Source organism: Arvicanthis niloticus, chromosome 18 (assembly GCF_011762505.2).
Source record: "Arvicanthis niloticus isolate mArvNil1 chromosome 18, mArvNil1.pat.X, whole genome shotgun sequence".
NCBI lineage: Eukaryota > Metazoa > Chordata > Mammalia > Rodentia > Muridae > Arvicanthis > Arvicanthis niloticus.
In genome coordinates, this window is record NC_047675.1 from 11073892 (window position 1) to 11089584 (window position 15693).

General features: G+C 40.9%; 1 protein-coding gene across 9 annotated transcripts; it reads left to right on the top strand.

Annotated features, from left to right (window-relative positions):
• Window positions 1–6982: 6982 nt before the first annotated feature.
• LOC117723455 (olfactory receptor 10K2-like) lies at window positions 6983–13637 on the top strand. Of its 9 annotated transcripts, none has more exons than XM_076915472.1 (4): window positions 6983–7281; window positions 8176–8476; window positions 9633–9772; window positions 11178–13637. In XM_076915472.1, exon 4 carries the CDS (start codon window positions 11305–11307, stop codon window positions 12262–12264), a length of 960 nt encoding a protein of 319 aa, XP_076771587.1. In that variant the 5' UTR covers window positions 6983–7281; window positions 8176–8476; window positions 9633–9772; window positions 11178–11304; the 3' UTR covers window positions 12265–13637. The 9 variants fall into 9 exon arrangements, 8 of the variants coding, with proteins under 8 accessions (XP_076771587.1, XP_076771590.1, XP_076771593.1 ...); XM_076915475.1 differs by having other exon boundaries at window positions 8365–8476; XM_076915478.1 differs by having other exon boundaries at window positions 8402–8476.
• Window positions 13638–15693: the final 2056 nt, after the last annotated feature.

Here is a 15693-nt window from a genome sequence, read left to right on the forward strand (position 1 = left end):
TTGTCTTCAGAGATAGTGCCTTACCATTAGTTTTTGGAGAGCAACCCATAGCCTTGGCAATAGCCAGAGATGTTTGGGGCTTTTCATGGACCTCTCTGCCAACAGCTCAATTAGATGTAACTCCTAGAACTGGAGATTTCAGTTGGCAGTAAAAGATGTCTAATTGGGACTTTGCCTCCCCTGTTATTTGGTGACTGCATTTAGATTTGTTTCATATATGGACATATTTTAAGAGGCTTCTACTATAGTAGGCTTTCATATGACCCCCTCAAATGACCCTCAGTGTTAGCTATCCCTCTCCATGTCCCTCCATTGACCCTCTTCCTTCCCTTCCATTTAATCCTCCCATTTTATTGTCCTGTCTGTCTCTCCATAATTGTATATTCTATTTTTCCTACATTAGCAGTTTCTTTGCCCCCTCTTAGTCCCTTACTCTATACTCAACCTCTGATTATATGGATCATAGCGTGGTTATCAAAGATTTAAAATTTAACCTCACATATAAGAGAATATATGCCATGTTTGTTTTTGGGGGGGGGGGGTTATCTCAGAGTGATGTTTTTTCTACCTGTATCCACTCACCTGTAAAGTTTTTTAAATAGCTGAGTAGTGTGCCATTATAATGTAAATAAACCACATTTTCATCATCCATGTGACGGGCATCTAGGCTGTTTCCAAGTTCTGGCTATTGCGAATAGAGGAGCAGTGAACACGGATAAGCAAGCGTCTCTGTATCAGGACGTAGAGTCTTTCAGGTTCAAGAGTGGTGTAGCTTGTTCTTGAGGCAGATTGATTCCCAGCTTTCTGAGGAACCACCACGTGATTTCCATGTACCAGCAATGGATGACTGTTACCCTTATACCTCACCCTTTCCAGCATAAGGTGCACTTGTTTTATGGATCCCAGTAATTCTGACTGTTGTAAAATCAAAGTAGTTTTGATTTAGATTGCCCTGATGACTAAGTTGTTGAACATTTCTTAAGTGCTTCTCAGCCATTTGTCTCATCTTTTTAAGACCTTTCTTGTTAGATTTATTTATCATTTTAAAATTGGGTTATTTGTTTGCTCACTGTTCAGTTTTTTAGTTCTTTATATATTGGATATTAGCCCTTTATCAGATATGTAATTAATAAAGATCTTTTCCCGTTCTGTAGCTTACCACTTTGTCTGAATGACAGTGTTCTTTGTCATACAAACACTTTTCAGTTTCATAAGGTTCCATTATTAATTGTTGGTCTTAGTGCCTGAACTATCAGCTATCAGTGTCTGATTCAAAAAGTCATTTTGTGTGCCAATGAGTTCAAGGCTATTCCCCATCTTCTTTTCCCCTTCCTTCTCTCCTTCCTTCTCCTCCTCCTCCTTCCCCTCCTTCTCCCCCTCCTCCTTTCCCTTCTTTTCCCCCTCCTCCTTCCCTTCCCCCTCCTCCTCCTCCTCTTCCTCCTCCTCTTCCTCCTCTTCCTCCTCTTCCTCCTCCTTCCCTTCCCCCTCCTCCTCCTCCTCCTCCTCCTTCTTCTTCTTCAAAATTGGATTCGATGGTTTTGACCTTATGTTGAGACTTTTGATTCACTTCAAGTTGAATTTTGTGCACAGTGATAAACAGGAATCTATCTGTGTTCTACATGCTGTCAGCCAGTTTGGCCAGCATCATTTGTTGAATATGCTGTCTTTTTTCAGTGTGTATTTCTGGCTTCTTTCATCAAAAAATCAAGTGTTAATGTGTGTGTGGGCATATGCCTGGGTCTTCACTTTGATTCCATTGATGAATATGTCTGTTTTTGTACCAATACCAATACCATGATGGGTTTATTATTATTATTACTATAGCTCTGTAGTACAGCTTAAAATCTGGGACGGTAATATATCTAACAGTTATTTTATAATTCAGAATTGCTTCAGTGCATGCACGCGCACGCGTGTGTGTGTGTGTGTGTGTGTGTGTATTTCTTTAAGAAGTTGAAAATTGCCCCTAAAATTTCTGTAAGGAATTACATTGAAATTTGGAGGAGATTGCAGTGAATTTGTAGATTTTGGTAGGATGGCCTTTTTTACTATACTATCCTACTGATCAGGAGCATGGGAGAACTTTCCATCCTCTGAAACGTCTTCAGTTTCATTCTTTAAGTCTTCAAGTCTTCAAGTTTTTTTTTTAATAGAAATCTTTCACTTGCTTGGTTAGAGTTGTCCTCAAGGTTTTCTTTCCTTCCTTTTTTTCCTTTCTTTCTTTCTTTTTTGAATGTATTGTGAAAGGTATTGTTTCCTTGATTTCTTTCTCAGTTCATTTACCATTGTTATATAGGAAGACTATTGATTATCCGGTATTAATTTTGTACCCTGCTACTTTACTGAAAATGTTTATCAGCTGTAGGAGTTTCCTGGTGAAGTTATTAGAGTCATTTACATATACAACCATATCATCTGCAAATAAAGATACTTTAAGTTTCCATTTTTCTATTTGTATCAAGTTATTGAATAAGTATAGAGAGTGGGAATATTCTCTCTGGGTTGATGTTGTCTGCGGGCTTGCTGTAAACTGCCTTATTATGCTGAGGTATGTCCTTGTATCCATGTTCTCTCTGGGGCATTTACCATGAAGGGATGTTGGATCTGTTAAGAGCCTTTTCTGAGTCTAATTAGATCGTGTGGTTTTTATGTTGTGAATTACGTTTATCAATTTGCATATGTTGAGCCGTACAAGCCTATTAGATGACAGTGAATCATTTTTTGATGTGTTCTTTGATTTGGCTTGCAAGTATTTTACAGAGAATTTTTTTATCTATGTTCATAAGGAGAATTGGTCTGTAATTCTCTTTCTTTGTTGGATCTTAGTGTGGTTTAGGTGTCAAGGTAGTTGTAGAACTGTAGAAAGAATTGGATGATCTTTCTTTAGTTTCTGTTTTGTGGAATAATTTGGGGAGTAATGGCGTTAATTCTTTGGTGATCTGGTAAAATTTTGCACTGAATTCATTTTGCACTGAGCTTTTTTGGGGGGAGAGAATTTTAATTACTGCTTCTATTTCACTTGGTTATGGGTCTTTTTTTAATTGCTTATCTTCTTTCTTTCTTTCTTTCCTTCTCTTTTTTTCTTTCTTTCTTTTTGAGACAAAGTTTTTCTGTGTAGCCTTGGCTGACCTGGAACTTGCTCTGTAGATCAGACTAGCCTTGAAGTCAGAGAAGTGCTATATGGCATCACACTCTGCTTTGCTTATCTCATTTTGACTTAACTTTTGTAGGTCGTATATATAAAGAAGTTTATTTGGGTTTTTAGATTTTCCAGTTTGGTGGAGTGCAAATTTTTAAAGTATGTCCTTTTAATTCTCTGAATTTCCTCAGTGTCTATTTTGATGTCCTTCTTTTGCCTTATTTTATTTATGGTAATTAAAAGGTTTTCTGGGTATAATAATCTGGGCTGGCATCTGTGGTCTCTTAGAGTCTGCAGAACATTTTCATACACCCCATGTCAATGTCATTTTCTTGGGCTTCAGCTGTGTGTGAATATTCAGTGCCTGCTGTGGTGGGTTCCTGGACTCTAGTGGAGAGGTATTATTCTGGATATTATTGGTTTTATGCTAATTTCTAGGCATTTGGGATTAGGATAATTATAGGTCTAGGTGATGATATCTGGATTTGACTCTGTTCCTTGGTTTCTGCTTCCTGCCTGGACTTTAGGAGAGTGTGGTGTCTATGTGCTGCCTAATAGAAAATTTTTTGTGGACCCATTTTCCTGGCCTGCTCAGCTGGTGTGTCCCAGAGTATGCCTTTGTTGGAGGCAAGGATAATGAGATGAGTCAGGAAAAGAAAGTTTGGGCAGGAAGATCTTTGTGATCCATTGGGGATGGGGTATGGGGTCTGTGTGTGTGTGTGTGTGTGTGTGTGTGTGTGTGTGTGTGTATGTGTATGTTGGTGTGTACATGCCATTGCATGCATGTGAAGGTCAAATGATAATTTCCCCTTCCACCATGCTTATTCTAGGGATCCCCTGGTACTGGAGTTTCAGATGGTTATGAGCCACCATGACAGTGTTGAACTCTAGTCCTCTGCAAGAGCAACAAATGCTCTTAATACTGAGCCAACTCATCATCCATGAAAAACATTTTTAATTTAAAAATTAAAAATAACCCACAAAAAAAGAAAAGAAACAATCCATCTAAAAATAGGACATGAGACTAAACAATGAATTCTTAAAAGATGAAACACAAATAGCGGAGAAACTTTAAGGATTATCCTCAGCATCCTCAGTCATCAGGCAAATGCAAATTAAACTACTTGGTATCCTGCCCCAGTCAGAAAGGCTAAGATCAAAAGAAAAATGATGCCATTCCTGGAGGGGGTGTGGGGAGGGAGTGTGGGAGGGTGTGGGATGGGGAGGGAATGTGGGGAGGGGTAGAGGGAGGGGATGGGGGTGGGGAGGGGATGTGGGGAAAAGGGAATACTCAATCATTGTTGGTGAGAATACAAACTGGTGCCACCACTCTGGGAACCATTATGGAAGTTCCTCAAGAAGCTGAAAACCATGACTCCATCTGTACATGAAGGGGAGGATGGCCTTGTCTGGCATAGGTGGGAGAGGAGATTCTTGGTCCCATGAAGGATTAACACCGAGTGGGGGGGGGTTCAAGGGTGGGGAGGTGGGAGTGGGGGGTAGGTGGGGGCACATCCTCATAGAAGCATGAGGAGGGGGGATGGGATAGGAGGTTCCTAGGTGGTGGGGAGAAGGGAGGTTAGGGGATAAAATCTGAAATGTAAATATAATATCCAATAAAAATGAAAATAAAAAAGAAAATAAAATAAAACTTAAACAACAAGAGAACAAGAAGAAAAAAAAAAAAAGAAGCTGAAAGCAGACTTGCCATATGAGCTAGCTAGACCACTCAGACATATACTCAAGGGACCCTATAACCTAGGATGGAGATATTTGCTCATCCATGTTCATTGCTGCTCTATTCAACTTCTGTTCAGGAAATTGAAATGGGCTAGATGTTCATTAACTGACGAGTGGTTAATGAAAATGTCATTTACAGAGGTGAATATTACACAGCTGTTAAGAAAAGCGGAAGTGTGGAACTCATGGGTAAATGGCTGGAGCTAAAAGCATTCATTCTGAGTGAGGTAGCCAAGACCCAGAGAGACAGACGCTCCATGCTTCCTCTCATTCGTGGATGCTGGCGTCAACTCCTTAAGTATGTGATGTTTCATCTGAAATACCGTAGACGTCAGGGAATCACTGAGGGGCCACGGGAAGGGGCTTTCAGGAGAGGAGAGAGAGAGAATGCACTGGCATAAAGGGAAGGGGTAAACTGGTGTGGGAGGAGAGGACAGGGCAAAAGAGGGAAACTGAAAAGAACGTTACACTACAGACTTTTCAAAAGAAGTCATATGGGAACTACTGTACAAGCGCCTTAAAGTAGCTCAATCCACGGACATAAAAAGAGATAAAATGCAGTTGTCCAGTAATGTAGCAACAGAGGCTAACAAAGGCCCAGTCCCGGGACGGAGATACTTCTTTTGTAGTTATTACCCAGTACATCACCAAACATTACAGATGACTTCCGATGCTCTTGGTTACTGCCCAGAACTTGATGGTTAAGACTATATTGCTGAAAACACCGTATACTTGAGTCACAGAATCTGGAGAAATCAAGTTGGTACTGTAATGGAGGCTTCATCTTACTGGCTAGTTTCCATTGTGCTGCCAGAGGAGAAAATAATCACCAATCATACACAGATGTGAACCTCATGAGCGACAGTTATGAGTGGCTTGGCAAGACCTGTTCACTGGCACAATAGTGGCTTGGATGCTGTGGAGGTAACTAACCCCACCTTGATCATGCTTAAGGTCCACTGCACAAGATGAAACCTTCATTGTATCATTATTGGTCCAAGATCAGACACTCTGAGAATATATTACCATTATTCTACTAAATGAACATAAGTATTAAACCAAGGCCTCACGATTTATCATTTTATCCATATATTAAGGCACATCTTTATGCCCAACACTTTGGTTCGCAGTAGATAGTGATTAACACAGAGACCTATAACTGAGCAAGTGTAGAGAGTAAGAGACTGTAGAATGTTCAGCCCAAACTGGAACATATAAACCCTATTCCTACTCCAAAGGTTCGAGGCTCACTGTAGAAGAGGAAGCAGGAAGACTGTAAGAGCCAAAGGTTAACAGCCATAAAGAGAAATTGGAGGGCAGCACAAGTCCAAGGACCTTGGTCAGACTCAGCAGAAAAGCACACAGATCTGGATACAGGCTGTGCCTGGGGCAAGAGAGATCAGACATTGACTCCTACCTGGGCCTGGAGGGGAGACGTGGATGGAGGACAGAGTGAAGATCCTGGGCTTGGATCCTAACTGGGACTGGACATGTAGCTGGGCTATGTGTCCAGATAAACTGAGTCAGACTCATGGAGAGAGCATGCAAATGTGGCTTCACCTGAGTCTGGGCCTGGAGGACTGGAGTGGACAAGCACTGTGGCTTGGAGTTAGAGTGCTGGATCAGCCTCAGCCAGAGGGTGTAGAGATGCCCAGACTAGGGTTGTGTATGTCATTAAGATTATTATATCACTCATTTTTCCAGCACTCAACACGCATTTAATGTTTCTGGTTTGCATTATTAGTTTTTGTCTGATGGAGTAGAATCACAATATTAACTTAGAGATTAGAACGCTGCATCCTGTGCATAAATATTCCCTTCTGTAGCTTTACAAACATGGCAGATTAAGATTGATCAAATTTTCTAAATTTGTTGCCTCTGAGAGCGACTCGGAGGATTCTATGCCCTGAGCCCTGATGCCTGGGCCCAATTTTGAGCATCTTATGTTTGGTGACTTGTGTCTATTTTCTACAACCAAGCAAGCTGTTAATTAAACCCAGTGCAGCATCTCCATGGCAATGACTTTGGCATCAGGAGACCCACTGAAGACCTTGTACTACCAAAAATGAAGCAACTACCTTATGGTCACTATTAGCTGTGACTGTGATGCTTGGTTAGTTAATATAAAAGGGCATGAGAAGGTTGTTTTGGTCTGGGTCTCAGACTCCAGACTACGATCCCATAGCTGCTTCTGAGTAGACAGCAGTGGACTTTAACTCTGTCGTACTTTCTCTTCAATGTAACTTCTGTCCTGGTGCCTCTGTGTCACTGGGCTTTCTCAGGGATAGAAAGGGGAAAAGAGGAGCTTTGGATAGCAGACATCTTCCTTCGGCTGACACTATTAACACTGGGAAACAAGATTAAACATCTGCCTCCAACAACATAAAAATGTCATATCTCAGGTAAGAAAGAGAGAAGGCTGGTGGGTCTAACCTAGAGCAGAGCCAGTAACAAAAAAAGAAAAGCCACATTTAGAGATGGAGGTTCCAAACAACGTTGGTCAGGAATAGTTAACCCTGAAGTGAGTTTCTACAAAACTAGACTTATGAATTCCACACCTATTCTAAATTAACTTAATTGTTGCTCTGCTTAAATTTACACAGACCTCTTCATTCAGTTCTGATTTAATTCAGCAAGTCACTCAATACCACTTTAACTGTGAGAAGTTAAGTAATGAACTTTCTACAAAGTGGAGAGGTGCTAGGTAAGAGTTAGAAAAATTATACAATTAACAGTTGTGTTGATAATTCAGTAAATGTACAAATAACTATAGCTGAAAAGCGTAAGGAAACCCTGCATTCTGGAAACACAGACTACAAACGGGCAAGAACACAGGCAGAAACGCATAAAGAACAGGTAGATGGATTGTAAAATATGAGAGAAACTTCTATGTAAAGAGAGAGATCTCCAAGAGTCTCCCAAACAGAGCCATCTATGATAATGTGAGTGACCCTGCCCTTACTATCTTCAGCTTCCCTTAAGATCGGCCATGGCTGTAACACTCACAGCTCTGGCTTCCTAAAGCCCCTTCTGTAAATGATGGGGATTAGCCAGTGCTGTGGAGAATGGTCATCAAGCTTGTCCTACCAATGTTGTTCTTAAACCAATAAAAGTGCAAAAGGCACGTGCATATTTCTCTCAAAGCTGACAGCTGTCCACCCCACCCTTTCTCAGTTTTTTATCAGTTCTTTGAAATTTTCATACAATGCGTATTGATTATATTCAACTCTTTATCTCACCTCCAAAAACTGTCTCCTCTTCACAGCCCACATAACTGTCTTTTCTTTAACCATCAGGTCCAATTCGTGCTGCCCAAATATGTTTGAATGTGTGACCCTCATTGGATAGCAGGCCACCCACCACAGTCCGCATGCTTAAAGAACACTGACCTCCCTTCTCCCAGCACCTATTAGTCACCAATACCTCCTTAGCTTAGGTTGGTACTTGGTGCACACCTCCCCTCTCTGTGCTGAAATTTTGTTTAGACAAGAAAGCATCGTCCTCTCATTGTTCTTGATGAAGGAACTCATAGAAAAGGACAGCTGCTAACATCTGTCTGGACCCCGGCCCCAGCTCCAGCATGCATTAACTTTCAAGGTAAAATGGATATGTGTGTGTGTTTGTGTGCACGCATGTGTGCATGAATATTATGTATAAATCATATATGTATGTGTTTATGTCTGATTTTAAAATAATAGAGATATATATAATTTCTATTAACCCCCACTAGCCTTGAGAAGCATGGATTGCCCATTTCACCAGAACAGTTAAAAAATCAGAGTTATAGAATTTACATCAGTACAAGTCAGCATCAGAAATAAAACCTAAATCTGTCAGGTCTCAAAGCACATCTTAATCCTGTGTTATCCTACTTTGCATGGGGGTGTGCAGAAATTCACTAGCAGGCCAAGAATTTTAAAACTTGTAGTCAGAATGGAGAATAGATTTACCAGACTATTAGGCAGTAAAATGCTCTATGTGAGGGTTGGGCAAGTAACCAGAAACGTAAGTAAGAGAAGAGGCTATCTGTCCCTTCCACAGGTTTAAGGGGTGTTACGAACAATTATAAAACAAAACAAAACAAAACAAAAAAAAACACATCAGAAATAAGACGGCTCTCCTCCAGAAGCAATGAGAAGCCATTGTGCACACTGGGACTATTTGTCTGCTTGGATTAAAATTATAGCTGCTAAATATCACCCATCTCACAAACGCTGTACCCAAAAAAGCTTTGGTCATATAACAGATAAAAGAACCGAGGATACATTTAAAACATTGTTTTACAAGAATGTACACAGGTGCTTCTAAACACGTATCTATGTTTCAAGCATCATAATTTTAGCAATAATCTCTTCTTTCGTATATGCCTTATCTTTTAACCATGAGCAAATAGATGCCTTGGAGCAGGACCTGTTTATATATTTATTATTACTGCAGATCTAGTTCCTAAAAATTAGTGTGATCACACAGCTTCGTATTTCTCATTACTATTTGATAGCTTCTATTGTGGTATCTCCTAAGGGAGGCTACATTGTCAAACTCTTTATTATTAACATTAGTTAAGGTAATAATTTTAATTGTTTTTAAATGTGATGTATACATAGATATATTTACTATACCTTTCTCACCCCCTGTGATTTCCATGCTCTAGAGAGCAGCAAATGCACTCAAGCTTCAGAATAACAATGCCCCTGTAAACCCAGATTCTCTTCCATTCTTCTTCATAATTTCTAAACTAAGATTTGTCTTTAAGATTTGCATAGGTGACACCAAGACCATGTGGCACATAAACCCTTGAGATGTATTAATGCTAAGTAATCCTCATGCCCATGAAGAAATAGCTCTGAGGACACTGTGACTCTGGGCTCTCATAAGAGCCCAACCAGAACTGAGGTCAGTGACAACACAGCAGCCTAGTCTTGCAGAATAGTTAATAATGACTTGCTGAGAGGCTGTTAAGTCCTTTATGTGATCTTAGTCATGCTAGAAAACTGCATGAATTTATCAATATTTATCAAATTCACATCTTTCCCTCAAGGGTACAAAATGTAGTTTTAAAAAGCTAGCAGAGCGACCCAACACAAATTCAATTCAAAATTAAGAGAATGTCATATCAAGTTTTTCATTCAATGCCTATGTGAGTTCTGAGAAAGAAAGAGTTCCTTTTATTGGGAATTACCAAAAGGTTTGGTAAATGTGTGATTTGAATGAAGCCTAAATACAAAGCATCTATAAATAAAAATATGCATAAGCTAACTTAAACAAGCAGAAGCAAGGAAGCACAGCGCTCCTCCTTCCTGTCCTGTGGGCTACACACCAGAAGAGCATGGTGAGGAGCAGCTTTGGTTTCTCAAATGAAACACTGAAATACGTAAAGAGTTTGAACTATGCAGTGGCCAGGAAGAAAATTTTATGAGGGGATTAATGTTATAACATGGTTTATATGCAAGAATATTTATATGCAAGAAGATTGATCTGCCATCAGGGGACAATATGGTGAAGATATACAAGAAAGGCAATCACAGAGCAACTTCGAGGGTGTGGAGGGAAGTGGTAAAAGTTGGCCAGAATCCTCTCGAAAGACTGAAGTTCTCTCTAAGGGAGGACAGACTCTCAGACAAGAACTGAATTGTAGATAGAATATTCTGTCTTGGAACGGATAGGAAGGAAACAATGTGCCAAAAATTTGACTTTGGAGCAAAATAAAAATACAGAAGGGTCACCATGATAAGGATATGAGAAGGTAAAACTATGGCTCCTTCTAGAAAGTAATGAGGCAATAAGAATATGTAGGTACATATTACGGAAAAACTAAAACCAGTTTAGATGTACAGAGAATGAAAAACCACGGAGGGTTGCGTGAATTGTAGATGGGCGGGGCGACTTGGGGAGCTTGCTGTGTAGCTGTGGAAAGATTTCCCTGAGAGAGTGTAGACTTCAGTGAGGCAGATGAATGCCTGCTGCGGTGCTCAGGGTCCAAAGTCAAGCCTTATCAACAGACTGAGGGCTAGACAGGTGGCTCACCACACAGTCTGCTCTGCCTGAGGTCCTGAGTTCAATTCTCAGCAGCCACAGGGTGGCTGACAACCATCTATATTGGGATCCAATGCCCTCTTCTAGCATGCAAGTGTACATGCAGATAGAGCACTCATACACAAAATAAATAAATAAATAAATATTTTAAAGTACAATTCCGTCAGAAATTTAAGAACTTTGGGGCTGTGTTATCAAACTACTTTGAAGACGACATCTGATGTACAACAGTTTGATTTGGAATTTTCATTTCTTGGACAAACAGGAAGGAGGAATGGCAAGTTTAGAAGTAAAACCTGGGAGCACTGTACTGTGCGGCTGTCAGTCTCCCAGGCTTCTCTAGCGTAGAAGGATTTCTTCCGTGCCCCCTCCCCATCTGGGGCTGATCTCTGATGATACAGCCTTCAATGGAGTGTGTAAATAAGACTGTGGTCAGAGAATTTGTCTTCCTTGGCTTCTCGTCTCTAGCTGAGCTGCAGCTGCTGCTCTTCGCCGTCTTCCTGTCCCTCTACTTGTTCACTCTGAGCACCAACGCTGTGATTGTCGCCACCATTGTGCTAGACCGAGCCCTTCATACACCCATGTACTTCTTCCTTTCTGTTTTGTCCTGCTCGGAGATCTGCTACACCTTCGTCATTGTGCCCAAGATGCTGGTTGACTTGCTGGCTCGGAAGAAGAGCATCTCCTTCCTCGGCTGCGCCATCCAAATGTTCACTTTCCTTTTCCTCGGCTGTTCTCACTCCTTCCTGCTGGCAGCCATGGGTTATGATCGCTACGTGGCCATTTGCCACCCTCTGCGCTACACGGTGCTCATGGGACACAGGGCATGTGTGGGGCTAGTAGCTGCCGCATGTGTCTGTGGCTTCGCTGTGGCGCAGATAATCACATCTCTGGTGTTCCATCTACCCTTCCGCTCTTCCAATCAACTCCACCACTTTTTCTGTGACATCTCCCCTGTTCTCCAATTGGCATCCCATCGCCCTCACTCCACTCAGATCACCATCGTCCTGCTTTGCGCGCTGGTCCTGGTTATCCCTCTCTTGTTGATCCTGGTATCATACATTCACATCATTTCTGCCATCCTCCAGTTCCCTTCCACGCTGGGCAGGTACAAAGCGTTTTCCACCTGTGCCTCTCACCTCATAGTTGTCGTAGTGCACTATGGCTGTGCCTCTTTTATCTACCTACGGCCCACGTCCAGCTACTCCTCAAGCCAGGATGCACTGATATCAGTGTCCTACACTATCCTAACCCCGTTATTCAATCCAGTCATCTACAGCCTAAGAAACAAAGAGTTCAAATCAGCTCTCCATAGGGTTATAGGAAGAACAGTTACCCTACGACAATGCTGATCTGTAGAAGGCTTTTTATTTCTCAAATAGCTAAGAATAATGGACTCAGAGGGAAATTCTCAACACGGAAATCACTAAGCAATTGAGCATCATAGGCTGAAAGAGAATTTTTTCCCCCTCACTTTCATTATAAAACTCAGAAACACACGATGTCTTGCCTTGATACCATGAATTATTGTCCACTAAAGAATATTACATGAACCTGTCTCTGTTCTAGGGAGCCAGTGTTGTGACCAATCTCCACTGTCAATTCGAATAGAATCTAGAATCAGCTAAGATACGTGATGTGTAAAACCATTCCCAGAAGGGATCAGCTAAGGGGAGATTTTTCCCTCAGCGTGAACCGAACCTTTCAACTTGTAGCCTGTGGACCTAAGGAGGTCTGAGGCAAAGGGTGTTTGCTGCCTGCTTTCCCATCCTGCATCTCCGAGTGTTGTTTTTGTTGTTGCTGTGGCTGCCACCGTCCTTTGATGACTTCTTTAGAATCCCAACATGGACAGAGGACAAGTGAATCTCAGGGAACCTTCCAGGTCTTTAGCACAAACTTTTTGAAAGCTGAGAAGTCGGCTTCACGGAAGAAGCATCTATACTGTTCTCGGCCTCTGCAACATGCAAATAGCCACTACTGACTACCCAGGCAGTCTCCTACCGTGTGGGTCACACTACTGGGTCTGTTACTACAGACAACCCTGTCTAATGCACATAGGAAGCTCTCTTTTTGAAGGTTGTGCATAACTTCTGAATTCTATTATTTCAATGTAATTAACTTACAATTTTAATGAACTAATCGGACAAGTACCAGTACAAAATTTGGTGTATATGATATAGCCAATTAATGCTCTCATGAGAAAGTTAGAGAACATCTACCTGGTGTTCTTTTTTTAATTAATTATTTTTTAAGTTTTTATTCACATATACTGTATGCTGATAATATCAGTGTGTCTAATAAATATGACTCTTATGCACTTCGACAAATGTAAGTTCAAAGCCTATTTTATTCAAAATTAACCATGTGAAAAAACTCTGCACAAAGAGTCACCAGCATCTGATCTTCATGTGACTTGGGAGTCTACATGTGTCTAGGGCTAGAACTAGAGAAAGCTGTCTTGTTTGTCTCTTTATGACAGACAAGGAAACAGATAGAACACTGCAATCCAGACACCTGTTTGTGGTTCTTCCCAGGATCTGCCCGTGAATGATGGTTTCTGGATTCATTTTTTTCTTCCTGTTTTCCTTTTCTCTCACAAATTACTTCTGTAGTGACGAAGATTGGCAGCATAGATCTTCCAGAAACTGAAAAAAAGAGAAAAAGAAGAGTGATCACCCAGCCAGAAATCTGTTTATTTTACAGAATAAAGCCTGTCCACTAAGAATGTTAGTCCACTTCATTTCTTCCATAGCTTTAAAGCTTGAGACATTATGGGCTTGAAGAAAAATGAATATTAAAGCAAACCCAATTTAATTTATGTAGCCACTCAATTACTTATTTCATTTGCCTGACAATTACCTCAGTCTTCTGGCCTATCAGGCTGCCTCATGAAAAGTAAATAGATGTATAACCCCTAATATGAGTCCATTTAGTATGTCAATTATTTATGCTTGTACTGCATGATATTTCTTTGAAATGTTGCTTCGTGTATACATTAAAGCAGCCTTGAGAAGTATGTATACTGTAGATGATAAACTGATGCTAAGAGAGCCAAAGTGCTTTCCCAGCTGACACAGAGAACTGGCGTTGGATCCACACCTGGTGCTAAGCAGCGCCCGCCTGCGATCCTTCACACCCCTGACTGCTCTCATTCACAGAGGGTAGAACACAAACGCATACAACCTTAACTGTAAAACACAAGTCCCCTGACATCTGTGGAAAACACATCGGCCTCTGGTAAATAGCCTTAAAATCTTGTTCTTTTCCCAGGACAGTGGACACTATGGATTTGCTGTCAGATTACAGAGGACTAACAAGTAGGAAGATCATAAGTATAAGGGTCAGCAAGGTGACTCAGAGGGCAAAGGTGTGAGCTGCCAAGCCTGAACCTCTGAGTCCAATCCCTACAACAAGCGTGGTGGAAGGGGAAATTATCATTTGACCTCCGCAAGCATGCAATGGCATGTACACACCAACATACACGTACACACATCTGATAAATAATGTAAAACCCTTAAAATAGAAAATGAACAGTGCCCCCTCAAACTCAAAGAAACACTGGATATTAGGTTTTTGATTCTGATTATTATTTTTTCATATGACTATAGAGTTAATATACCCCTGTCTCTCAAGTTTAAACTGAACTTCTGGATCATTCCAGACACACACACACACACACACCTTGATAACTTTATCTGTGTATTCTAAATATAACTTGAAGGAAAATGGTACAATTCTGAGATTTGACGTTTGCTTTCGGAGAGACCAAAATCCTGCAGGCTCTCTGCCTAAGCTATAAATTCCTCTGAGTTTACTAAGACACCAGACCTTGAGTTTCAGGCATAAACTCAAGTACTAGTAATAACTGTGGAATTATAGTGACACAGAGAGGAAAAAGTCTAGGGAAGAAGGAAGTTCTGCTCCCCACAGCTGATATGCTTTCACTGCTGAAGAAGACAAGACAACAGACTCCATGCAAAACAGCCTAAAGGTCTACCAACACAGTACATGTTTCCTAAAAGATGTCCTGGAAAAGACGATAAGTAAACTGATGTCACACAATAATGCATCCAAGAAATATCTCCATCAAGAATACCAAGGGCAATAGTCTGGGCTTACTTAAGGCAAAAATGATACATGAATTTACATAAGAACCATTTTAATTTTTTTTTTTACTTAATTAGCACTGAGTAGTGAGCTAGGATTTTACTATCAGGCCTGGTTTTCCTCTTGTAAAGCAGGTCATAAGTCCAATTGGAGAGTTGTTGGTTACTGCCTCACCATTGGGGTGGGTTATCAAGACCTGTTGGTCATTGATATGGTTCATAGTCATAATAGCTGGGGAAAACTGTTGGTTGTTTCCCTCCTTTGTACCATGAAAGGTGGTCCTCATCTTCAGCAGTAAAGACTAACCTGACACCTGTGGGAGGCAACCAAGAGCAACAGCTATACGCTGTGTGTTTTAGCAGTCTCCTGAGCAACCCTGACCAACAACTCAAAACAGAGTTTCTCATGCCTGGTATTTGTTTTTGTTTTTTGTTGTTTTGTTTTTTTTTTAAGGTGATACATTGAGTAGTTTTATGTCACCTTGACACAAGTTAAAGTCATCTGAGAGGACAGAACTTTGATTAAGAAGATGCCTCCACAAGAACAAATTATAGAAAGGCCTAAAAGGCATTTTCTTAATTATGATTGATTGATTGATTGATTGGTGAAGGCACAGCATATGGTGGGTGGTGATGGCCCTAAGCAGGTGGTCCCGGGCTCAATTAAAAAGCAGA

Bases quoted from the DNA above. Each gene is read 5' to 3' on its own strand.
- LOC117723455 (XM_076915472.1), top strand. From the start codon at position 11,305: ATGATACAGCCTTCAATGGAGTGTGTAAATAAGACTGTGGTCAGAGAA.